The sequence below is a fragment of the Pleurodeles waltl genome, chromosome 1_1 (genome assembly GCF_031143425.1).
Source record: "Pleurodeles waltl isolate 20211129_DDA chromosome 1_1, aPleWal1.hap1.20221129, whole genome shotgun sequence".
NCBI lineage: Eukaryota > Metazoa > Chordata > Amphibia > Caudata > Salamandridae > Pleurodeles > Pleurodeles waltl.
This window is the reverse complement of record NC_090436.1, coordinates 306,377,343-306,402,432: the sequence shown is the minus strand read 5'-3', so window position 1 is coordinate 306,402,432 and position 25,090 is coordinate 306,377,343. Positions and strand designations below refer to the sequence as shown.

Sequence of the window (25,090 nt, the reverse complement as noted above, 5' to 3'; positions counted from 1 at the left end):
GTGTGCTGGTGGGGAGAAAATGACTAAGTCGTCATGGCACTCCCCTCAGGGTGCCATGTAAACCTCACACTGCCTATGGCATAGATAAGTCACCCTTCTAGCAGGGTGCACTATACCATAAGTGAGGGCACAGGTGCATGAGCACTATGCCCCTACAGTGTCTAAGCAAACCCTTAGATATTGTAAGTGCAGGGTAGCCATAAGAGTATATGGTCTAGGAGTCTGTCATATACGAACTCCACAGCACCATAATGGCTACACTGAAAACTGGGAAGTTTGGTATCAATCTTCTCAGCACAATAAATGCACACTGATGCCAGTGTACATTTGATTGTGAAATACACCCCAGAGGGCATCTTAGAGATGCCCCCTGAAAACATACTCGACTTCCAGTGTGGGCTGACTAGTTTTACCAGCTTGCCACACACCAGACATGTTGCTGGCCACATGGGGAGAGTGCCTTTGTCACTCTGTGGCTAGTAACAAAGCCTGTACTGGGTGGAGGTGCTTCTCACCTCCCCCTGCAGGAACTGTAACACCTGGTGGTGAGCCTCAAAGGCTCACCCCCTTTGTTACAGCGCCTCAGGGCCCTCCAGCTAGTCGAGATGCCCGCCCCCTCCGGCCACGGCCCCACTTTTGGCGGCAAGGCCGTAGGAGATAATGGGAAAAACAAGGAGGAGTCACTGGCCAGTCAGGACAGCCCCTAAGGTGTCCTGAGCTGTGGTGACTCTGACTTTTAGAAATCCTCCATCTTGCAGATGGAGGATTCCCCCAATAGGATTAGGGATGTGCCCCCTCCCCTCAAGGAGGTTGTAGCCACCCTCAGGGCTAGTAGCCATTGGCTACTAACCCCCCAGACCTAAACACACCCCTAAATTAAGTATTTAGGGGCTCCCAGAACCTAGCAAGATAGATTCCTGCAACCTAAGACGAAGAAGAACTGCTGACCTTAAAGCCCTGCAGAGAAGACGGAGACACCAACTGCTTTGGCCCCAGCCCTACCGGCCTGTCTCCCCACTTCAAGAAAAACTGCAACAGCGGTGTGTTCCACAGAGTCCAGCGACCTCTGAAGCCTCAGAGGACTACCCTGCATCTAAAAGGACCAAGAACTCCTGAGGACAGCGGCTCTGCTCCAAAGAAGAAACATCTTTGCAACAAAGAAGCAACTTTTAAAGACCACACGTTTCCCGCCGAAACAACACTACAGGGAGGACTCCCTGGCGACTGCGACCCTGTGACTAGCCAGAGTTGACCCCCCCTGAACCCCCCCAGCGATGCCTGCAGAGGGAATCCAGAGGCTCCCCCTGACCGCGACTGCCTGCTTCAAAGAACCCGACGCCTGGTAAAGACACTGCACCCGCAGCCCCCAGGACCTGAAGGATCCGACCTCCAGTGCAGAAGCGACTCCCAGGTGGCCCTCTCCCTTGCCCAGGTGGTGGGTACCCTGAGGAGCCCCCCCCCCCCCCGCCTGCTTCGCTGAAGAGACCCCTGGGTCTCCCATTAAAACCTACTGGCCTGGAATTGTCTGAGTGTGTGTTCCTCACTTATTGCCTGTGTGTTTACAACAAATGCTTAACACTACCCTCTGATAAGCCTACTGCTCGACCACACTACCACAAAATAGAGCATTAGAATTATCTCTTTTTGCCACTATCTTACCTCTAAGGGGAACCCTTGGACTCTGTGCATGCTATTTCTTACTTTGAAATAGCACATAGAGCCAACTTCCTACAGTTGGCCACGTCCTCTAGCTCGAAAGAAAGGCTTTTGAAATTGAAGAGTCCCTAATGACCTTGTCATATCGGTGTCAGACATAATAGATTGTAAAGCTTCGTCAATATGTTTGCAGAATACGCCTGGCCATCGAAACGTAAGGCTAAAATCTTGTTCTGTACTTCAAGCGGAATGAGGTAGCTTTTAGCTTGTCTTCTAAGAACAGCTGCCCCTGCGAGCTGTTGAAATGCAGTCGTGCTTATGTCCATTGCATAGTCAATGAGTTCCGCTGACGTGCGCTGACCTTCTTGCAATGTCTTGTTTGCCTCTGAATTTCTGTCCTCCGGCAACTGGTTAATATGTGGGGCGATGTCTGCCCATAGCTGTCTGTCAAACCTGGCTAACACCACTAGCGAGTTAGCAGCTCTTATAACTAGGCTAGCCATCGAGGAAAACCTCTTACCAATGTTGTCTAGTAGTCTACCCTCTTTGTCTGGGGGTGCAGAAATCGGAGCAGATGGATTCTTGGACTTCCTCTGTGCCGTCTGAGCAACCACTGAGTCCGGATGACCAGTTAGACATGCCGGTGCATCTTCCGGTGCCTTGTACTTCTTGTCCAAACGAGGCAGTACTGCTGTGACAGTAGCAGGATTGTGCATCCCTTTTAGGCCTTCTTCCATTAAGTAGCTGACCAGCGGAATAGAGGGCACAGATTTTTGAAACAGCACTTTAAAAATCGCAAGAAAACAGTCAGTTTGTTTTGATGGCATTGGCAAAGTGAAACGCTTAGCTGCTCTTTCGAGGAGATTGTGAAATCCTCCAATGTCGTCTGGTGGGGACTCCACCTTTGACTGGGAAGGAGAAGGAGGAGCAGGGATGATGTATTCATCCCACTCTGAATGAGTGTCCAGGAGCTCCCCTTCTTCGTGATCCCCCTCTGACATGTCCGTGTCCTGAGGTAGAGTCATGTCTGGAGTAGCCCCATTTGTGAGAGGTAAAGGAAGTGGTCTCTGACGTGGAGTGGTAACCCCAGAGACGGGCGATGGAGGACGTTGCTCCCCTTGAGGAGGAAAACGCCTGCTGTAATCAGCTAACATTGCTCTGAGGTCAGACAATAAGGAGGATGAAATGTATGCCCCCTGTTGATATTGTTGGTCTACTCCATAAAATTGAGGGTCATAAGATTCATCAAATTCATCTTCTTCTTGATATTTAATTGCGATTGACTATGGGCTGCTCCAAATGGCCCCTTGTCGTCTGAGTCTTCGTCTCCATCCAACAGATGCACTGTAATGAGGGAAGTCACCTTACTAGGTGAGGTGTGCTTTGAGGTCAGTTTCTCATGAGTTTTCTGATGTTTTTCTATCGTTGACGGCGCATACATAGTCTTCGTCTACAGCGGTGTCATCGATGATAAACGCATGGAGATTTTGATGGATTAAAGCCTCACTACGAGTCTACAGCCGACGAGGCCGTCGATGACGGTAAAGCAGATACCGTCATAAGCGCCGTCGACGATGAGGTGTAGACTTTCGTCGACGATGATGTCGATGCCGCTCTCGTTGACGGTGGGGCACGTCGTCGTTGGAGCTGTCGTCGACGGTGGAAATGTGCAAGTCGTCGTTGGCGTTGGAAAAGCACTCACCGACGGTCTCGTCGACGATGAGTCTGTCGTCGACTGTGCCTTTTTTATAGAAGTAGAGGAAGGTCTCTTGAAAGGCACAGATGGAGGTACAGAGGATGACTTTTTATGCCTCTCAGAACTGCTGGCATGACCTCTCTCCCCTTTTCTGGCTGCGGCCCTTGTAAGACTCTGAAGCAGTCTTTTTCTGGGCTTTTCTTGATTGTTGGGAGGGAGATCTTGTGTCTGATCTCGCCCTCTTTGATGACTTTTTAGATATTGAAGAGTCATCACTATCAGAGTCAGAAACTGGATTCTCTCTGTATTTAAGTTTTTGCAGCCAAATCACTAATCTGCCCTTCTCTACCCTTAAGAGTCTTAGAGGAAAAGGTATGACGAACCTTACAGTCCTTGGCTGAATGGTCGAGATAGAGGCAGTATATACAATCCTGAGGAGGGACTTCAGAATGTAGTCTTTTCTTGCCACAAGTTTTACAATTTCTGAATAAACCTTTCTTCTCCTTATCAGACATGTTGAAGATGTTTTTCCAATCAGGTCAGAGAAGTTTTTCTCAGAGAAAAATATGTTGAAGATAGTTCAAAAGGTGTGAACAAAGAGCAGAGCTCTGAGGAGACTCCCTAGCACGACGTGCTGTAGAAAATCTGAGGTGCTGGAGCTTCTCTCAGGAGGATTCTAGAGGGTGGTGTTGCCTGATTGGTGGATGCTCAAGTTTGGTCCTTTTCCTAAAATGACTCTGATAGACTGTTAAATTGAAGAGGCCTAGGGCCCTTTTGTTAATATATTTTAACACTACTTGTGTAATTTGTACCAGGGGTTCCCATCTCGACGACGGGGAATGATTCAAGCATGTGAATCTATGAAAGTTCGAATACTGGAGTAAAAGCTCATACCAGGGGTGACAAGGACAAGAAGAAGGATGGTAAGTCTCATGAAAGGGTGGGGCCAATGATAAAAAGTCAGAGCCTTCATTAGGTCACCAAAAATCTTCTGGGGGTGGGCCCAAATCCTCTTCAAACCAACAGATCCCACTTGTCCCAAAAGAAACACCAAACGTTCCACCACCACAATTCCTACTGCTCCCACTAGTGCCCCTAGTAATAGCAGTGGTGTAAGGAAAAACTCCACTAATAGCCGATCTAAGGGTGTAGCTAGGCTCACTTTTGGTAATGTAATGGGGGTTGGTCTACTTAGGGAGATCACCGAGGCTGTTTTAGTCTCAGATGCTGGCACTGACCTTGCCACTCTGGTTGCTTGTCCCCTTAATATGGATAAGTACAAGCAACTACCCATTATAAATGGTGTTCCGGGTTGAGGCCTACAGGGACACAGGACCCAGTGTCACTATGGTGATGGATAAACTGGTAGTCTCTGTGCAACACCTACTTGGTCATCAGTACCAAGTGACTGACACCCATAACAACACTGTTAGCCACACCATGGCTGCTGTTGATCTCAACTGGGGAAGGGGTGGGGGGGAGGAGGGGGGGGGTGTAGGAGGCTGGCCTGGCTTATAGTGGGTACCTGATGGTACTTGCACTTTGTGCCAGGTCCAGTTATCCCTTATTTGTAGATTAGTAGTGTTCTAGCAGCTTAGGCTGATAGAGGTAGCTATAGCAGAGAAGCTTAGGCTGAACTAGGAGACATGCAAAGCTCCTACTATACCACTTATGTCATATAGCACTGTCATAAGAAACACAATACTCAGAGTTGCTAAAAATAAAGGTACTTTATTTTAGTGACAATATGTCAAAAGTATCTCAGAGAATATACTCCCTCAGGAGGTAAGTAAAATACACAAAATATACACACAATCTAAAATCAGGTAAGTAAAACACTTAGAAAACTAGTGCAAACACTGTAGAGCACAATAGAATGCAATAGGAGACAAAGACTTGGGGGCAACACAAACCATATACTCCAAAAGTGTAATGCGAACTACGAATGGACCCTATGCCTAGTGTAGTGTGTAGAGGGTCGCTGGGAGTTTAAGAATACACCAAGAGAGTCCAAGATACCCCACCCCAAGACCCTGAAATGTAGGAGTAAAGTTACCCTACTACCCCAGAAAGACAGTGAAGTCGAGATAAGGGATTCTGCAAAGACACCAACTGACTGCGAAGCACTGAAGACGGATTCCTGGACCTGAGGACCTGTAAAGGAAGGGGACCAAGTCCAAGAGTCATGCAAGTGTCTGGGGGGGCAGGAGCCCACTAAACCCCGGATGAAGGTGCTAAAGGGCTGCCTCCGGGTGGAAGAAGCCGAAGATTCTGCAATAACATAAGGTGCCAGGAACTTATCCTTTGGTCAGAAGATGTCCCACGGCATGCTGGAGGATGCAGAGTTGTTTCCATGCAGAAAGGCCAAAAACAAGCCTTGCTAGCTGCAAGAGTCGTGTTGAAGATTATGGGTGCTGCAGGGCCCAGGAATGACCAGGAGGTCACCCCTCGGAGGAGGAGACAGAAGGGGCACTCAGCAACAGAGAGCCCCCATGAAGAAGCAGGCAGCACCCGCAGAAGCACTTGAACAGGCGTTCAAGAAATCTGAGCACAGTGGTCGTCTCAACACAGCAAGAGGGTCCCACGAAGCAGGAGGTCAAGTTGGGCAATGCAGGATGGAGTGCTGGGGACCTGGGCTGTGCACAAATGAAGTCTTGCAAAAGTGCACAGAAGCCCTAGCAGCTGCAGATCACGCATTACACAGGATTACTATCTGGCGTGGGGGGGCAAGGACTTACCTCCACCAAATTTGGACAGAAGGACCACTGGACTGTAGAATTGCAATGAGGTGGGACTGGGGACCGATCCCTAAGATAGATGAATGGCACAGAGATATGACTTATTGCACCACACAAACAGACACTTATAACGAATTACTCCCTCCCACAAAAAAGCCAGCGAAATTTTGGGAAATATACAAACAGTACCTTATAGGGAAGGAAACGGGGGAGACGGAGGCCGAGACTACTGATTGATAAGCAAAGTGTGGTTCAAGACTGCTGGGGATCTGTAACCATAACAACGAAACTCAGTGCTGAAGCACTTCAGAAAGGGAAAATGTCTACAGATAAAATGTAACTGTATTAATCTGCAAATATATAATCTTACTGTACTGCTTTATTTGTATATGTAAAAGCATGCTAATAATAAATTTAAAAATAAATAAATAAATAAAGGACCACTGGATTGTCGGGTCACTTGGATCCAGCTCCTGTGTTCCAGGGACCACGCTCGTCAAGATGAGAGGGGACCCAGAGGACAGGTGATGCAGAAGTTTGGTGCCTGCGTTAGCAGGGGGAAGATTCCGTTGACCCACTGGAGATTTCTTCTTGGCTTCCAGTGCAGGGTGAAGGCAGACAGCCCCCAGAGCATGCACCACCCGGAAACCGTAGAGAAAGCCGGCAGGATTAGGCGCCACAATGTTGCTGGTAGTCTTCTTGCTACTTTGTTGTTGTTTTGCAGGCGTCCTGGAGCAGTCAGCGGTCGATACTTGGCAGAAGTTGAAGAGAGAAGTGCAGAGGAACTCTGGTGAGCTCTTGCATTCGTTATCTGACGAGAAACCCACAGGAGAGACCCTAAATAACCCTCAGAGGAGGATTGGCTACCTAACCAGGTAAGAGCCTATCAGGAGGCTCTTACCACTCAGGTCACTCTTACCACTCAGAGGCCACTCAGAGGTCTTCATTGTGCCCTCACACCTCTGCATTCAAGATGGCAGAGGTCTGGGACACTCTGGAGGAGCTCTGGGCACCACCCCTGCAGTGGTGATGGACAGGGGAGTGGTCACTCCCCTTTCCTTTGTCCAGTTTCGTGCCAGAGCAGGGGCTGGGGGCTCCCTGAACCGGTGTAGACTGGCTTATGCAAGGAGGGCACCATCTATGCCCTTTAAAGCATTTCCAGAGGCTGGGGGAGGCTACTCCTCCCCAGCCCTTCACACCTATTTCCAAAGGGAGAGGGTGTAACACCCTCTCTCAGAGGAAGTCCTTTGTTCTGGCTTCCTGGGACTGGGCTGCCCAGACCCCAGGAGGACAGAAACCTGTCTGAGCGTTGGCAGCAGCAGTAGCTGCAGAGAAAACCCCAGAGAGCTAGTTTCGCAGTACCCGGGGTCCATGCTGGAGCCCCGGGGATGCATGAGATTGGCACCCCAATACCTGATTTGGCTTGGGGGACAATTCCATGATCTTAGACATGTTACATGGCCATCTTCTGAGTTACCATTGTGAAGCTACACATAGGTATTAACCTATATGTAGTTCACACGTGTAATGGTGTCCCCGCACTCACAAAGTCTGGGGAAATTGCCCTGGACAATGTGGGGGCACCTTGGCTAGTGCCAGGGTGCCCTCACACTTAGTAACTTTGCACCTAACCTTCTCTAAGTGAGGGTTAGACATATAGGTGACTTATAAGTTACTTATGTGCAGTGTAAAATGGCTGTGAAATAACATGGACGTTATTTCACTCAGGCTGCAATGGCAGTCCTGTGTAAGATTTGTCTGAGCTCCCTAAGGGTCGCAAAAGAAATGCTGCAGCCCATAGGATCTCCTGGAACCCCAATATCCTGGGTACCTAGGTACCACATACTAGGGAATTATGAGGGTGCTCCAGTGTGCCAATTAGAATTGGTGAAAATGGTCTCTAGCCTATAGTGACAATTATAAAGGCAGAGAGAGCATAAGCACTGTGGTTCTGGTTAGCAGAGCCTCAGTGACACAGACACTACACAGATACACACATTCAGGCCAAAGACTAGGAGCACTGGGGTCCTGGCTAGCTGGATCCCAATGAGACAGGCAAAAATAAACCTACATACAAATAAAAATGGGGGTAACATGCCAGGCAAGATGGTACTGTCCTACAGCCACCCTCAAGGGTCCTACCCACAGATGCCCTTCCTGGGTGGAGGAGATAACTCCTCCTTCCTCAGGAATGTGCAATACCCTGGCGGTGAGCTTCAAAGGGCTACAGCCCCTAAAACTCGAGCCCCCAGGCCTGCTGCTAGCAGCAGAGAGCTTCCCCCTTTGCAAACCACCACTTTGGGTGGGAGGCAGGGCGGGAAAACAGACAAAGTGTAGGATGAGTGGCCTCACTGAGCATGCACCACCCCTCAGGGAGAAGTGTGGCACAATGGTTAGAGAGGCAGACCCTGAAGCAGAGATCTGGTCCAGGACCAGGGTTCAATTCCCACCTCTGTGGGTCTTGGGCTCAATTCCCTTGGACCAGATAATTCTCGCCTCAATCTAATTAATGGGTCCCACTCTCTAACTCTGGGCAATAGCTTGCTTAATCTCCACAACGGCCCTCACAGCGCTTGGATGCTTGGCTTCACCATGGGGCTGTCTAGGAGTGGGTGCCTCACAGGGAAAAGCCAGGAGGGGTTCCACAGCAGTATGCGTACAGCGCCTTGAGACTCTAACGGGTGAGTAGTGCGCTTTACGAGTGCAAAGTTTACAGTTTGCATGCGAAGTGGACACTCTGATTCAGTTTTCTCCATCTTGGAATGGAGGAAAACAGCCAATGAGGTTTAAGGAAGTGACCCTTCCCACAGGAAGTTGTCACAATAGTGGGTGTAGCCACCCCAGGGTAAGTGTCCCATTGGGCACTAATAGGTTCCCCCTAAAACGACCATTAAATTCAGTTTTTAGTGGGCTCCCCTGGACCAAAATTTTAGATTTGAAAAGGATCCCAAGAAGAAAAGAAGACTAGCACCAAAGAACCTGCCAGGACGAGAAAAGAGAACCTGCTGCACCAGAAGAGGCACCAAGACCTCTGCTTGTTGCACCAGAGTGCCGACAATCATTAATCATGACTGCAGAGGAGCTGAACACTGGACCGACCCCAAGAAAACCAGGGGACCTCCAGGCTTCAAGGATCACCCCAGGGCTCCCTCTTGAGTGGAGGCACCACTCAAAACGCAAGAAACCTGTAATGGACTAACAAGCCAGTGACGGTCACTTCACTGAATCGCCAATATCTCCGCGACCAGAAGCCACAGCTGGAACCGACAACACATTGAGGACCACCGGGAAGTGCCCCACAACTGTGCTCTCTATTGGCCGAGATACAGCAATACCCTGGGTACTGCTGAGCTGACGTCGGACCAGGAGAAAACCAGCTCCCCCAAAGCTGAAAAAGGATAATGAGTGTAAGGAAATGCCTCCTTGGCATGGTTATGCCCTAACCTTTTGCCTTTGCTGATGCTAAGTTTTGATTGAAAGTGTGCTGGGACTCCGCTAACCAGGCCCCAGCACCAGTGTTCATTCCCTAAACTGTACCTTTGTCTCCACAATTGGCACAACCCTGGCACTCAGGTAAGTCCCTTGTAACTAGTACCCCTGGTACCAAGGGCCCTGATGCCAGGGAAGATCTCTAAGGGCTGCAGCATGTCTTATGCTACCTTGCGGACCCCTCACTCAGCACATGCACACTGCCTCACCGCTTGTGTGTGCTGGTGGGGAGAAAATTACTAAGTCGACATGGCACTCCCCTCAGATGCCATGCCAACCTCACATTGCCTGTGCCATAGGTAATTCACCCCTATAGCAGGTCTTACAGCCCTAAGGCATGGTGCACTATACCACAGGTGAGGGTATATGTGCATGAGCACTATGCCCTTACAGTGTCTAAGCAAAACCTTAGACGAACGAGTTACTTACCTTCGGTAACGACTTTTCTGGTGGATACATTAGCTACCTGTGGATTCCTCACCTAATGAATACTCCCATGGCGCCAGCATTCGACGGAAATCTTCTTACTAGTCTCTGCACGTCGACGAGGACGTCACTCTAGCCCACGCGACGCCGTCTGACGTCATACAGGCAATAAGAGGTCCTCGCCGACGTGCCGACGTCAGTACCAATCATTTTTTACGTGCATGAGAACAACCAGGCAATGCAATGAAAGAGCAAGGCAACATCCCATTACATTGTAAAAATACACAACATTGCATGAATAACTGTAAATCTTTTATATATATATATATAACTCTCTTTTTAAAATATATATATACACATCAAGTATATACACAAAGATATATACATATATATAAATATAATATATACAACATCTATTGCACCCTCAAAGACCAAGAGGAGCGTACTCAAGGATTACTTGGTAAGACCAGAAAGGCAACAGGGAGGCGGGTGGGACCATGAGGAATCCACAGGTAGCTAATGTATCCACCAGAAAAGTCGTTACCAAAGGTAAGTAACTCGTTCTTCTGATGGATACAACTACCTGTGGATTCCTCACCTAATGAATAGAGTCCCAAAGCAGTACCACGCCCGGCTGTGGGTGTCTAAATGGTCAAACCAAGAAATCCTGCAGCACTGACCGTGCAAAATGGCCGTCCCTTCTAACCTCAGAATCCAAACAGTAATGTTTTGCAAAAGTGTGAAGGGACGACCAAGTTGCGGCCTTGCTGATGTCGACCACAGGAACACCTCTGGCCAAGGCCGAAGTGGCCGACTTAGCTCTGGTGGAATGAGCTCTAATGCCCTCAGGAGGATCCTTCTTTGCCAAAGAGTAACAGATTTTAATGCAAAGAACAACCCACCTGGATAGTGTTCTCTTGTGGACTGCCTTTCCTCTCCTCTTGCCCACGTATCCAATAAACAGCTGATCCTCCAGCCTGAAATCCTTTGTTCTATCAATAAAGAAGCTCAACGCCCTCTTTGGGTCCAGACGGTGCAGTCTTTCTTCCTCTTTGGAAGGATGAGGCGGAGGATAGAACGTGGACAAAGTAATTGCCTGAGCCAAATGGAAAGGTGAAACAACCTTCGGGAGGAAAGCAGCCTTGGTCCTCAACACCACCTTATCCCCATAAAAAGTTGTATAAGGGGGCTTTACTGATAAGGCCTGCAACTCACTCACTCTCCTTGCTGATGTTATAGCTATCAGGAAGACTGTTTTTAAAACCAAATACCTTAAGGGGCAAGAATGCATAGGTTCAAAAGGGGACCCCATAAGGAAAGTCAGGACCAAGGACAAATCCCATTGCGGCATAACGAATGGCTTTGGAGGATATTTATTTAGAAGACCTTTCAAGAATCTGATAACAATAGGGGATTTAAATAAAGATGGTTGGTCTGGAAGACATATGAAGGCTGACAAGGCCGATAAATAACCCTTAATGGTAGCCACTGCACAACATTTCTGCGCTAGAGACAGAGCAAAAGACAAAACGTCCGATAGATGAGCATGCAAAGGATCAATCTGCCTCTCTCCACACCACGCAACAAATTTAGACCATCTATTAGCGTAGATAGATTTAGTGGAGTGTCGCCTGGCCGCTAATATAACATCCACTACCTCAGGCGGGAGAGAGAAGGAACTCAGGTTGCCCCGTTCAATCTCCAGGCATGTAGGTGCAGACTCTGGAGGTTGGGGTGTAGAACCTGCCCCTGCGACTGCGAGAGGAGGTCTGCCCTGAAAGGGAGACGGAGCGGAGGGCACATTGAGAGTTGGAGAAGGTCGGAGTACCATACCCTCCTTGGCCAATCCGGAGCTATTAGGATGACTAGAGCCCGGTCTTGGCGAATCTTCCTCAATACTCGAGGAATCAAGGGTATGGGAGGAAACGCGTAAAGCAACTGGCCGCACCAGGTTATTTGAAACGCGTCCCCCAACGCTCCCTGCATCGGATACTGGAGGCTGCAGAATAACGGACAAGGCGCGTTCTCTCGAGTGGCAAACAGATCTACCCGAGGAAACCCCCACCTCTGGAAGATTAAACGGACTTGATCTGGATGGAGACGCCACTCGTGGTCTGCCGAGAATTGGCGACTGAGACTGTCCGCACGCACGTTCAAGACTCCGGCCAGATGGTTTGCTATCAAGCAAATCTGATGGTCCTTTGCCCAGGACCATAGTCGAAGAGCTTCTCTGCAGAGAAGGTACGACCCCACTCCTCCCTGCTTGTTTATGTACCACATCGTGGTAGTATTGTCCGTTAGGACCTGTACCGACTGACCACGAAGGGAAGGGAGGAAGGCCTTGAGAGCCAGACGTACAGCCCGTAACTCTAACAGATTGATGTGAAACATCTGTTCCTCTGGAGACCAAAGACCTTTGATCTCCAGATCCCCCAGATGAGCTCCCCACCCTAGAGTGGAAGCATCCGTTATGACTGTGGCCACTGGTGGCGACTGCTGGAACGGCTTTCCTTGTGAAAGATTGTTGCTTGCAATCCACCACTTCAAATCCACAGCAGCATCTCTGGAGATCTTGACAGTACTCTCTAGATCCCCTTTGTGTTGAGACCACTGCCTTCGGAGGCACCACTGAAGAGCCCTCATGTGCCAGCGAGCATGCGTGACCAACAGAATGCAGGAGGCAAACAGACCGAGCAGACGAAGGACCTTGAGGACTGGAACTACCGCTCCATTTCGAAACATTGGAACCAAATCCTGAATATCTTGAATCCGCTGAGGCGGAGGAAAGGCCCGACCCAATGTTGTATCCAGTACTGCCCCTATGAACAGGAGGCGCTGAGAGGGCTCTAGGTGAGATTTGGGCTCGTTCACCGAAAAACCCAGGTCGAACAACAACTGGGTTGTTGACTGCAGATGATGCGACACAAGCTCCGGGGACTTGGCTTTGATCAACCAGTCGTCCAAGTAAGGGAATACTGCTATCCCCTTCCTTCTGAGTTCTGCCGCAACCACCGACATCACCTTCGTGAAGACTCGAGGTGCTGAAGTAAGACCAAACGGAAGGACCGCAAACTGATAGTGCTGCGATCCCACCACAAACCGGAGATACTTCCTGTGTGACTTGAGTATCGGGATATGAAAGTAAGCATCCTGCAAGTCGACAGACACCATCCAGTCTTCCTTGTTCAACGCCAAAAGCACCTGTGCTAGGGTCAGCATCTTGAACTTTTCCTGCTTGAGGAACCAATTCAAGATCCTCAGGTCCAGGATTGGTCTCAAACGACCATCCTTCTTGGGAATCAGGAAATACCTTGAGTAACATCCTCGACCCCTTTCCTGCTCTGGGACCAACTCCACCGCGACCTTTGAAAGGAGGGCTTGTACCTCCTGTTCTAGCAACAGGAGGTGTTCTTCTGAACAATAAGAAGGGCGGGGCGGGATGAGGGGCGGGAACTCCCGAAAGGGAAAGGTGTAGCCTTTTCCCACAATACTGAGAACCCAAGTGTCCGTTGTAACAGTCTTCCATTTGGTGAGAAAATGCTGTAATCTTCCCCCTACAGGAGAGGAGTGAGTGGGAAATGGTGGAAGCCTAAGGCTGCTTCCCCTGCTGCACCCCGCCAGAGGATGAGGAAGAGGCAGAGTGCTGCTGAGAGGCTCCTCTGGTGCGGACCCTACCTCTCCCTCTAAAAGATCTATAGGGATGGGAAGAGGCAGGTTGCTGATATCTTCCCCGAAAGGAAGAGGAGGAAGAGCCACGCCCAAATCCACAAAACCTCCTGAAAAATCTGGAAGAGGCCGTGGAAGAAGGAGCTTGGAGCCCTAACGACTTAGCCGTGGCCCTGCTCTCCTTAAAACGTTCCAAGGCCGAATCAGCCTTGGCTCCAAACAGTTTGTCCCCATCAAACGGGAGATCCAACAATGTGGACTGTACATCCGCAGAAAAGCCCGAGTTACGGAGCCAGGCCTGCCTCCTTGCCACCACAGTTGTGCCCATTGCTCTGTCTACCGAGTCGGTCGTATCCAGTCCCGTCTGGATAATCTGGGTCGCAGCAGCCTGGGCATTTGAAACAACATCCAAAAGACCCTGGGGAAGCTCTGTAAATGATGAGGAAATGTCATCCATCAGAGCATGAATATACCTCCCCAGGATACAGGTTGCGTTGGTGGTCTTCAACGCCAGACTGCAGGACGAAAAAATCTTCTTGGACTGCGCCTCTAGTTTCTTTGAATCTCTGTCCCCAGGCACCGTCGGGAAAGAACCAGGCGCTGACTTGGATGAACAGGAGGCCTGCACCACCAAGCTCTCCGGCGTAGGGTGCCTAGACAGAAAACCAGGGTCAGTCGGAGCCGCCCGATACCTCCTGGCCACGGCTCTGTGAACTGCTGGGGAAGATGCCGGCCTCTTCCACACCTCTAACACCGGATCCAGCAGAGCGTCATTAAATGGCAAAAGAGGCTCCGCCGCAGCTGAGGCCGGATGTAGCACCTCTGTTAGAAGGTTTTGTTTAGCCTCCACCACCGGCAAAGGCAGGTCCAAAAAACTAGCTGCCTTCCGTACCACTGCGTGAAAGGAAGCAGCCTCCTCAGTATATTCTCCCGGGGACGAAAGATCCCACTCAGGGGAAGTGTCCAGCCCACTGGCCGACTCCAGACCACGCAGCCCATCACCCGAGTCCTCTAGCTCTCCTTCCTCCAGGGCTCGTTGGTACTCCTGCTCCTCTAATACACGGAGAGCACGTCTCCTCGAATGAAGCCGTTGTTCAATACGCGGAGTCGACAATGCCTCCGCCGAAGTCGAAGATCGGCGCCGATCTTCAGAAGCCACCGACGCCGCGTCCGGCGCCACAGGTAACTTCGGCGCTGACGAAAGAGCAGTCGAAGCAGATGGACCCACCGGAGTCACAGGCCGAAATCCCGACGTCGACGGGATGGAGATCCCCGGGGCCAATCCCTCTGAAGCCACCGGAGCGGCCACCGGCGCCGACACTGGCGCCGAGCCCACGTTCCCAAAAGGGAGAAAGGGCATAAAGGGTGCCGGCCGAAGAGGCGCAGGATCACCCAATGAAAAGGCCAAAGGCCCAGCCGGAGCACCCCCTGGAGCCATCTGTTGGAAGATGGCATACATCGCATTCAAGAATGCGGAACTATCGGCTCCAGGGGTGGGAAAAGCCGGATACTGGGGTGCCTGTCTCGGAGGCGACCCCGACGCCGGCCTCGACGTCTGCAACGCCGGAGAAAACACCTGAGGCTCCAATACCTCAATCACCGACGCCTGTCCAGGTGAAGTTGGAGACGCCGGAGAGGGCAACGGCGTCGAAGGATGCGGCGTAACCGTGGGACTGATCTCCCATGTCCTTCGGCGCCGATCCGAAGACCTGGAACGAGTCTCCTTCGAATGACGCCGAGATTCTCTACGGCGCCGGGAGTCTCGATGACGCCGATGTCTTGGTGAAGAAGACTTCTTGTGATGCTTCTCCTTCGATTTCGCCATAAACAGCTTCGCCTCACGTTCCTTGAGGGCCTTTGGATTCATGTGCTGGCATGAATCACAAGTCGAGACGTCGTGGTCGGAGCTCAAACACCAAAGGCAATCGGAATGAGGATCCGTCACCGACATCTTGCCTCCACACTCACGACAAGGCTTGAATCCAGACTTTCTCTGCGACATTATTACCACAGCGAAAGACTACGCAGCAAAAATACACTGTAACCACAAAAGTAACAGTTGCTCCCTCGAAGATAACCGTTTCGAATGCACGGAAAAAAGGGAACTGACGTCGGCACGTCGTCGAGGACCTCTTATTGCCTGTATGACGTCAGACGGCGTTGCGTGGGCTAGAGTGACGTCCTCGTCGACGTGCAGAGACTAGTAAGAAGATTTCCGTCGAATGCTGGCGCCATGGGAGTATTCATTAGGTGAGGAATCCACAGGTAGTTGTATCCATCAGAAATTGTAAGTGCAGGGTAGCCATAAGAGTATATGGTCTGGGAGTCTGTCAAACACGGACTCCACAGCACCATAATGGCTGCACTGAAAACTGGGAAGTTTGGTATCAAATGTCTCAGCACAATAAATGCACACTGATGCCAGTGTGCAATTTATTATAACATAAACACAGAGGGCATCCTAGAGATGCCCCCTGAATACCAATTCGACTTCTAGTGTAGGCTGACCAGTTTCTGCCAGCCTGCCACACACCGGACATGTTGCTGGCCAAATGGGCAGAGTGTTTTTGTCACTCTGTGGCCAGGAACAAAGCCTGTACTAGGTGGAGGTGCTTCTCACCTCCCCTACAGGAACTGTAACACCTGGCAGTGAGCCTCAAAGGCTCACCCCTTTTGTTACAGCGCCCCAGGGCATCCCAGCTAGTGGAGATGCCCGCCCCTCCGGCCACTGCCCCACTTTTGGCGGTGGGCTGGAGGAGATAATGAGAAAAATAAGGAGGAGTCACCCACCAGCCAGGACAGCCCCTAAGGTGTCCTGAGCTGAGGTGACCCCTGCCTTTAGAAATCCTGAATCTTAGTTTTGGAGGATTCCCCCAATAGGATTAGGGATGTGCTCCCCTTCCCATAGGGAGGAGGCACAAAGAGGGTGTAGCCACCCTTCAGGACAGTAGCCATTGGCTACTGCCCTCCCAGACCTAAACACACCCCTAGATTTAGTATTTAGGGGCACCCCAGATCCCAGGAAATCAGATTCCTGCAACCTGAAGAAACAAGAAGGACTGCTAACCTACAAGCCTGCAGAGAAGGAGGAAGACGACAACTGCTTTGGCCCCAGCCCTACCGGCCTGTATCCAACTTCAAAAACCTGCAACCAGCGACGCATCCGACAGGGACCAGCGACCTCTGAAGCCTCAGAGGACTGCCCTGGACTAAAGGACCAAGAAACTCCTGTTAACAGCGGCCCTGTTCAAAACCAGCTACTTCTTTGCAACAAAGAAGCAACTTTCAAAGACTGCATGTTTCCCGACGGAAGCGTGAGACTTCTCACTCTGCACCCGACACCCCCGGCTCGAGATTTAGAGAACCAACACCTCAGGGAGGACTACCCGGCAACCGCGAGCCCGTGAGTAACCAGAGACGACCCCCCTGAGACCCCACAGCGACACCTGCAGAGAGAATCCAGAGGCTCCCCCTGACAGTGACTGCCTGGAACAAGGGACCCGACGCCTATAACCAACACTGCAACCGCAGCCCCCAGGCCCTGAAGGAACCGAACCACCACAGGCTCCAGAACCCAGACTTTCTACCCTGGCTGAAACTCAACCATAGCAGCCTTTTGGTCATACCACATCTTATGGAGTTGTTGGCTGGGCTCAAGGTTTTTACTTGCCTTTTCCATGTACTCTGCCATCCTTGTACGTAGGCCTAGTACATAGTCCACTATATCTTGCTTAGGCTTATGGAGGGGTCTCTTCCAGCCTTCTTTCACAAGGGCTAGTGGTCCCCTTATAGGATGGCCAAACAGAAGTTCAAAGGGGGGGAACACCCTACTCCCTTCTGAGGCACCTCTCTGTAGGCGAAAAGCAGGCATGGCAAGAGGGTATCCCATCTCCTTTTGAGTTTTTCAGGGAGCCCCATGATCATGCCCTTCAATGTCTTGTTAAATCTCTCAACAAGACCATTGGATTTTGGGTGATATGGTGTGGCGAATTTGTAAGTCACCCCACACTCATTCCACATATGTTTCAGGTAAGCTGACATGAAGTTGGTACCTCTGTCAGAAACAACCTTCTTAGGAAATCCCACTCTGGTAAAAATACCAATGAGTGCTTTGGCTGCTCCCCGCTCCGCTTTCCGTGCTCCATCCCGCTTCCTTGCTGTTGACTTTTTACCCGCCGCTGCGTCCCCTGCGGCCCCTCCCGCCTCCCCCCTCCTTCTCACCGTTCCTTCTGCCTTTTTCCCGCTGCTGCGTCCCCTGCGGCCCCTCCCGCCTACCCCCTGCCGCCTCCCCCCTCCTTCTCACCGTTCCTTTTGCCTTTTTCCCGCTGCTGCGTCCCCTCCCTCCAGCCCTCTCATTCGCCAGGCCCTCCCGCCTCCCCGCTGCCACTCCCACCCTCCCCTCCTCTTATGGCAGCCTCGGCGCAGGCGGGCCAAAGGCAAGCCCATCTGCACCTGGACCGCACCCAGCGCCAGAAACCCTGGCCCCGGCAACAGCCACCCCGCCAGCATTTGCTACAACGCAGACACCCTCCGCGCACTCAACACCACCTGCTTCCAGACCTCTCCAAAGAGCACGCACGGACCCTTCTCCTGCCACAACTGCAGCTTCACCTGCAACAGAGCCCACATACCTCGAAGGATCAAGACCAGCCACCTCCACTGCATACTCCTCAACACCGGCTCAGCACTCCAGAACGCCATCGAAGTCTGGGAGCTTCTTGACTCCACCTCCCCGGACGTGGCCTTACTAACCAAAACCTGGTGGAACGACTCCTCAGCACCCGACATCGCCAAAGCCATCCCAAACGGATACAAAGTAGCTCGCTGAGACTGCACAAACAGAACCGGAGGAGGCATAGCCATCGTCCACAAAGCCACCCCGGACGACTCCTTCAGCGCCGCCGAACTCCTTCACTTCCAAATCCGCACCGACCCCAACACCATGCTCAGAGGAATACTCATCTATAGACCCCCAGGACCCAGGGCACCCTTCAGCAACGCCATTGCCGACCTGGCCAGCACCCACGCACTCGCCTCCACGGACTACATCCTCCTCGGGGACCTGAACTTTCACCTCGAAAACAACAATGACACCAACTCAACCACCCTGACCGAAAACCTCACCAACCTCGGCTTCACACAGCTCGTCAACACACGCACCCACACAGCCGGTCACACCCTTGACCCCATCTTCTCCACAAGCAACCACGTCACCTTCAACCATACCACCGAACTCTACTGGACCGACCACCAATGCATTCACTTCACCTTCAAGAAACAGACAGAACACCACCTCACCGAACCACCACCCCACCGCCGATGGGGCAAAGTCACCGAACTTCAACTAATCAACACCCTATCCCAGAAACTGCCCGTCAACTCCACCGACCCTGACATCGCAGCACACAACCTCAAGCTATGGATCACCGGCCACCTTGCTCCACTCAGAAAACCCTCCAACAACCACATCAACAAAAAAGCCCCCTGGTTCACCGACGACCTCCAAGCCTCCAAACGCCACTGACGAAAACTGAAGCAAATATGGCTACTCGAACACACTCCAGACAACCACACGGCCCTCAAGGATGCCACACGCAAACACCACCAACTCATCAGGCTAGCAAAAAGATCCTCCTTCAAAACCCGCTTATAAAACAACACCCACGACTGCAAGGAACTTTTCAGCATCAAAAAAGAACTCTCCAACCCTCTAACGCCACCGCCAACAACATCACCCCCTCTCAAGAACTTTGACACGCCCTAGCAACCGCCTTCCACTGAAAAATCACGGACATCCACGACAGCTTCAACTCCCCTCACACTCCAGGCGTTCCTACCCCACCCACCATGAACTTCACCCACTCCAGCCGACTGTCCTCCTGGACCAACATCAGCGATGACGAAACCTGCAAAATCATGAACTCCATCCACTCCGGATCACCATCAGACCCCTGCCCACACCACATCTTCAACAAAGCAGACACGGCCATCGCACCACACCTAAGGAAAGCCATCCACATCTCCTTCGAAACTGCCAGATTCCCGGACAGCTGGAAACACGCAGAAATTAATGCCATTCTCAAAAAAACAAAGGTGGACCCAAGGACCTGAAAAACTTCCGGCCCATCTCTCTGCTCCCGTTCCCGGCTAAGGTCATCGAGAAAATCGTCAACACTCAGCTCACTCGGTACCTCGAAGACAACAACATCCTTGACCCCTCCTAGTCCGGCTTCAGATGCAACCACAGCACCGAAACCACCCTCCTTGCCGCCACAGACGACATCAGAAGCCACCTCGACAATGGAGAAACATCAGCCCTCATCCTCCTAGACCTATCAGCCGCCTTTGACACCAAATGTCACCACACCCTAAAATCCCGCCTCCACGCAGCAGGAATCCAGGACCAGGCCCTCGAATGGACCGCATCCTTCCTCGCCGGTAGAACTCAAAGAGTCCGCCTCCCCCGTACCAATCCAAAGCCTTCAACATCATCTGCGGCATACCCCAGGGCTCATCCCTCAGCTATTCAACATCTACATGGCCCCCCTCGCACTAGTGGCCCGTCAGTACAACCTCAACATCATCTCCTACGCCGACGACACCCATCTCATCCTTTCCCTCACCAAGGACCCACACACCGCCAAAACTAACCTCCACGAGGGACTAAAAGCCATCGCCGACTGGATGAGAGACAGCAGGCTAAAACTGAACTTGGACAAAACAGAGGTCCTCATCCTTGGGCGCACCCCCTCCGCCTGGGACAACTCATGGTGGCCGTCCACGCTGGGTCCCCCACCGACCGCGCACGAAACCTCGGCTTCACTTCGACTCCGCACTCTCCATGTCAGCGCCATCTCCTCCTCCAACACCCTCTGCATGCTTTGCAGAATTTACAAATGGATCCCAACAGAAACAAGAAAAACAGTAACCCCGGCCCTCGTCAGCAACAGACTCGACTACGGCAACGCTCTCTACACCGGTATCTCATCCAAACTCCTCCAACGCATCCAAAACGCCTCTGCCCGACTCATCCTCAACATCCCTCACCACTGCCACATCATCCCCAACCTAAGAGACCTTCACTGGCTCCCCGTCAACAAGAGGATCACCTTCAAGCTCCTCACCCACGCACACAAGGCACTCCACAACACAGGACGATCATACCTGAACAACAGACTCAGCTTCTACACCCCCACCCGGCATCTCCGCTCCGCTAACCTCGCCCTCGCCTCCGTCCCCCGCATCCGACGCAAATCTTCCGGCGGCAGATCATTCTCTTACCTCGCCGCCAAGACCTGGAACACCCTCCCGCCGGATCTACGACAGACCCAGGACCTTCTTTCCTTCAGAAAACTACTCAAGACTTGGCTCTTCGAGCAGAAGCAGCAGCACCCCCCCATCCCCCCCCAGCGCCTTGAAACCCTCACGGGTATGTAGCGCGCTTTACAAATCAATTGATTGATTGATTGGCTACTGCAGGGGCAGTAGTGGCCCTAAGGGGAATTTGCCTCAGGGTACCTAGTAGCATGATCCACTACTACTAGGATATACTGATTCCCTGATGCTGTGGGAGGTTCAAGTGGACCCACTATATCCACTCCCACTCTTTCAAAGGGGACCCCCACCACTGGAAGTGGAATGGTGAGGGGCCTTTGGATGGCCACCTGTCTTACCACTGGCTTGACAGGTGGCACAGGAGGCACAAACCTCCCTTACCTTCTGGGACATACTGGGCCAATAGAAATTGTTGACTAACCGCTCCCATGTCTTGGTTTGTCCCAAATGCCCAGGAAGGGTAATGTCATGGGCTAAGGTCAGAATGAACTCCCTAAACTCCTGAGGCACTACCACTCTCCTAGTGGCACTAGGTTTGGGATCTCTTGCCTCAGTGTAAAGGAGTCCATCTTCCCAACAGACCCTGTGTGTTGCACTGACAATTCCTTTTTCTTGTTCAGCAGCTTGCTGTCACAGGCCTTCAAGAGAGGGACAAGTTTCTTGCCCCTTGCACAGCTGTTCCCTTGAGGGCCCCCTTGGGCGCAAGAGCTCAACCTGGTAACTCCATAAGCTCAGTTCCCTCAGGGGATAGAACTTCTTCCTGAGAAGAGAGGTTCTGTTTCTTTTTCTGTGCTGAAGCTGGTTCCCCAGTCTTTCCTTTTTTTCTTGGAAGGTTGGGCCATTATTCCAGGCTCCAACACTTTTTTCACCCTGAGCTCTGCACTGTGCCCTAGTCTTGACACTCACCAGTTCAGGGATACCCAGCATGGCTTTTGAGTTCTACCTCAGCCCATGCTGAGGACTCCAGATCATTTCCAAGCAGACATTCTACTGGTATAGCAGAAGAGACTACCACCAGTTTCAGGCCAGTGACCCCTCCCCATTCTAAAGTTACCATAGCCATGGGATGTACTTTAGTCTGCTTTTCAGCACTGGTGACTGGATAAGTTTGTCCAGTCAGGTATTGTCCTGGGGAAACCAGTTTGTCTGTCACCATAGTGACACTGGCACCTGTATCCCGCAGGGCCTCTACTCTAGTCCCATTAATAAAGAGCTGCTGCCTTTAACCCTGTGCTTAACACTACCCTCTGATAAGCCTACAGCTCGACCACACTACCAGAAAATAGAGCATTAGTATTATCTATTATTGCCACTATCAACCTCTAAGGGAATCCCTTAGACTCCGTGCACACTATCTCTCACTTTGAGATAGTATATACAGAGGCAACTTCCTACAAACAGTAATTAGAAGTTCTTATAGTCCTCAGGGCAAGTTAAGTGGAAGCAAGGCATGAAATAAAGGGGCGTTATGCATATATAATTCAGTCCTACAATAACATTTGATATATGTCATTCATGAAGCAAAGGGAGGCATGAAGTGAGGTAAATGAGCAAGTTATCTGGATGATAATTTTTTTTTTTAATTATGTATTTATGCAATGCTGTAATTATTATAAAAGTCACAATGAAAATCACATTTATAGTCATACAAGACTAACAAAGCTTTTAATAACTCGTAATACTAGACTTACCAGTATTGCTGGCGGCGGATTAATTCCACTGACATCGGTGAGGATGTCATCATACTTGTCAAAGTTAATACCAGTCTGATAATGAGCAAATATGCCATCTTCAGTATCAGGAGGCGGAGGCGGCACATAAGTCACCCTGGCTGTTTTTAAAACAGAGTAAATTATACTTGAGTTATAGCAATTAGACCTTTTTTACGTTAATAGTAAATCCGTATTCAATACAATTTTATCAAACTCTAACTGCTACTATGCACAGTAAAACCTGCACAAAAGAAAATAAGTTACTTACCTGTAACTGTAATTCTCCAGTATTGGTATCTTACATAGATTCACATACTTCAATCATTCCCCGTGAAGTGGGAGTCCCACTGTATGAAAATAAAGCAGTACATAAAGTTACCATAGTCTATAATGGCAATGAAACAATCCCTTTATTATCCTATCCATGCACCCTTTTAACGGAACCAAACTCCAGACAATCAGGCGACAGCACCCTCTACAACTCTTTGTACAGAAGCAGAGTTCCTCAGATTGTCAATCACTAGTGGGAAAGGTACTCCTCTAGTAATAAGGGAAGTCTCTAAGGGAAAGAAGGTGGGTTGCAGGTGGATCTCTGAAGGATACCAAAAACAGAGAACTGCAGTTACAGGCAAGTAACTTATTTTCTTCTCCAGTATTTTATCTTTCATAGATCATCATGTTTGAATTAGAGTAACAAGCAGTGGTTCCTAACCTGTGGTCCGGGGAGCCCTGGGATTTGTGAAGCTTCCTCAGGGGGGTCCATGACAGCTTAAAAAAAAAAAATACTATTAACAGATTAATAAAGTGTAGTATAAACAAAGTGGTGAAATGTACAACTGAATTTTTTTTAATGTACTGTAAATGTCAAGGGATTTGTAATTGGAAGCTAAAAATTAAATGAGTATCCTTAGATTGATTTGTGGAAGCAGTGCAGCAAACATAAAATAATATGGACAATGTGTGGCTTCAACTGAATTAAGAAATGTTCCCACTTTCCTATTAAAATTACTTTTTGTAATTTATATTTGTTTGCAAATTAAATAAAATGTGTTTTCATTCGAGGGTGTGTTTAATGAATGCTTTTTTCTTTATTTTTTGTTAATTGTTTTGCAGTTCAAATCCTCAACAGTGTTGAAGCCTGGGTCCACGGCTTCCAGTAATGACCCAGTATGAGGGTCCCTGGATTATGATTTAGCGGGAGTCCCCGCATTTCAGTAATGATAAAGTGGGGGTCCACAGAGGTTAAAGGGTTCAAAACCACTGAGCTACAGTATTTGTACAATCCCTAAGCTAATTGCACAAATAGCAGATGGCAAGTATAAACCAATATGAACAAGTTACTAACCTTCGGTAACGCATTATCTGGTAGAGACCATTTCAAGTTGCAGATTCCTTACCTTTGAATTTCCCAGTGTCAGGCTGGATCCGCAAACTTTTGCTTGACCAATACACTTGCAGGTGGCTCTATTAGGTTTCGAATGGAGTCGTCTGTCATTGGTGGCGGATGTGATGTCGCGCTCACCTATATAGGCACCACCCAGGCATGTGGAAGTCAGTTATTTTCTTCACGACCTTCCAAGTCAGAAGCGCAGAGCCATGAAGAAAACTGACAATTGTTTGACAAATCTAGGGCCTTGAAAAGGGATCACCCTGATCCCAGAAATCTGTCTACAGATCAGGAAGGCATGAATGGGTGTGAGGAATGTGCAACTAGATATAATCTCTACCAGATAATGAGTTACCAAAGGTCAGTATCTTTTTCATCTGATAGACTTATCTGCAAATTCTTTATCTTTGAATAGATACCGTAGCCATATCCTCCTGGCAGTGGGCTACGGACAAATTTTCTAAACTATAAAAAGTCCTGCAGTACCAAATGGGCAAAATGAGCTTAACGGACCCGACTGTCCAGGCAGTAGTGTTTAGTAAACGTGGGTAAGGACATCCACACCGCTGCCTGGTAGATGTCCAGGACTGGGACTCCACGAGGTAACGCTGTGGTCGCAGCTTTTCCTCTGATGGAATGGGCTTTTTAGCCAGAGCCTAGCAGATTTTTAGATAGAGAACGACCCAGCAAAATGGTTTGTTTCTGTCAGCACTATCTTTCTTTATTCCCACATATCCCAAAAACAGTTGGTCATTGTAGGAAGTTGGCTCTGTATATACTATCTCAAAGTGAGAGATAGTGTGCACAGAGTCCAAGGGTTCCCCTTAGCGGTAAGATAGTGGCAAAAGTAGATCATTCTAATGCTCTATTTTGTGGTAGTGTGGTCGAGCAGTAGGCTTATCAGAGGGTAGTGTTAAGCATTTGTTGTACACACACATAGGCAATAAATGAGGAACACACACTCAAAGACGTACTCCAGGCCAAT

At 50.1% G+C, this 25,090-nt stretch overlaps 1 protein-coding gene across 7 annotated transcripts in view; it reads right to left on the bottom strand.

Annotated features, from left to right (window-relative positions):
* Positions 1-25,090, bottom strand: part of DDX4 (DEAD-box helicase 4) — a 1,597,047-nt gene that overhangs the window by 506,983 nt on the left and 1,064,974 nt on the right. For all 7 annotated transcript variants that reach the window (XM_069222170.1, XM_069222215.1, XM_069222206.1 and 4 more), the window contains one exon: positions 22,698-22,837. In XM_069222170.1, the coding sequence (XP_069078271.1) occupies positions 22,698-22,837 (140 nt within the window). The remainder of the gene's footprint in view (positions 1-22,697; positions 22,838-25,090) is intronic.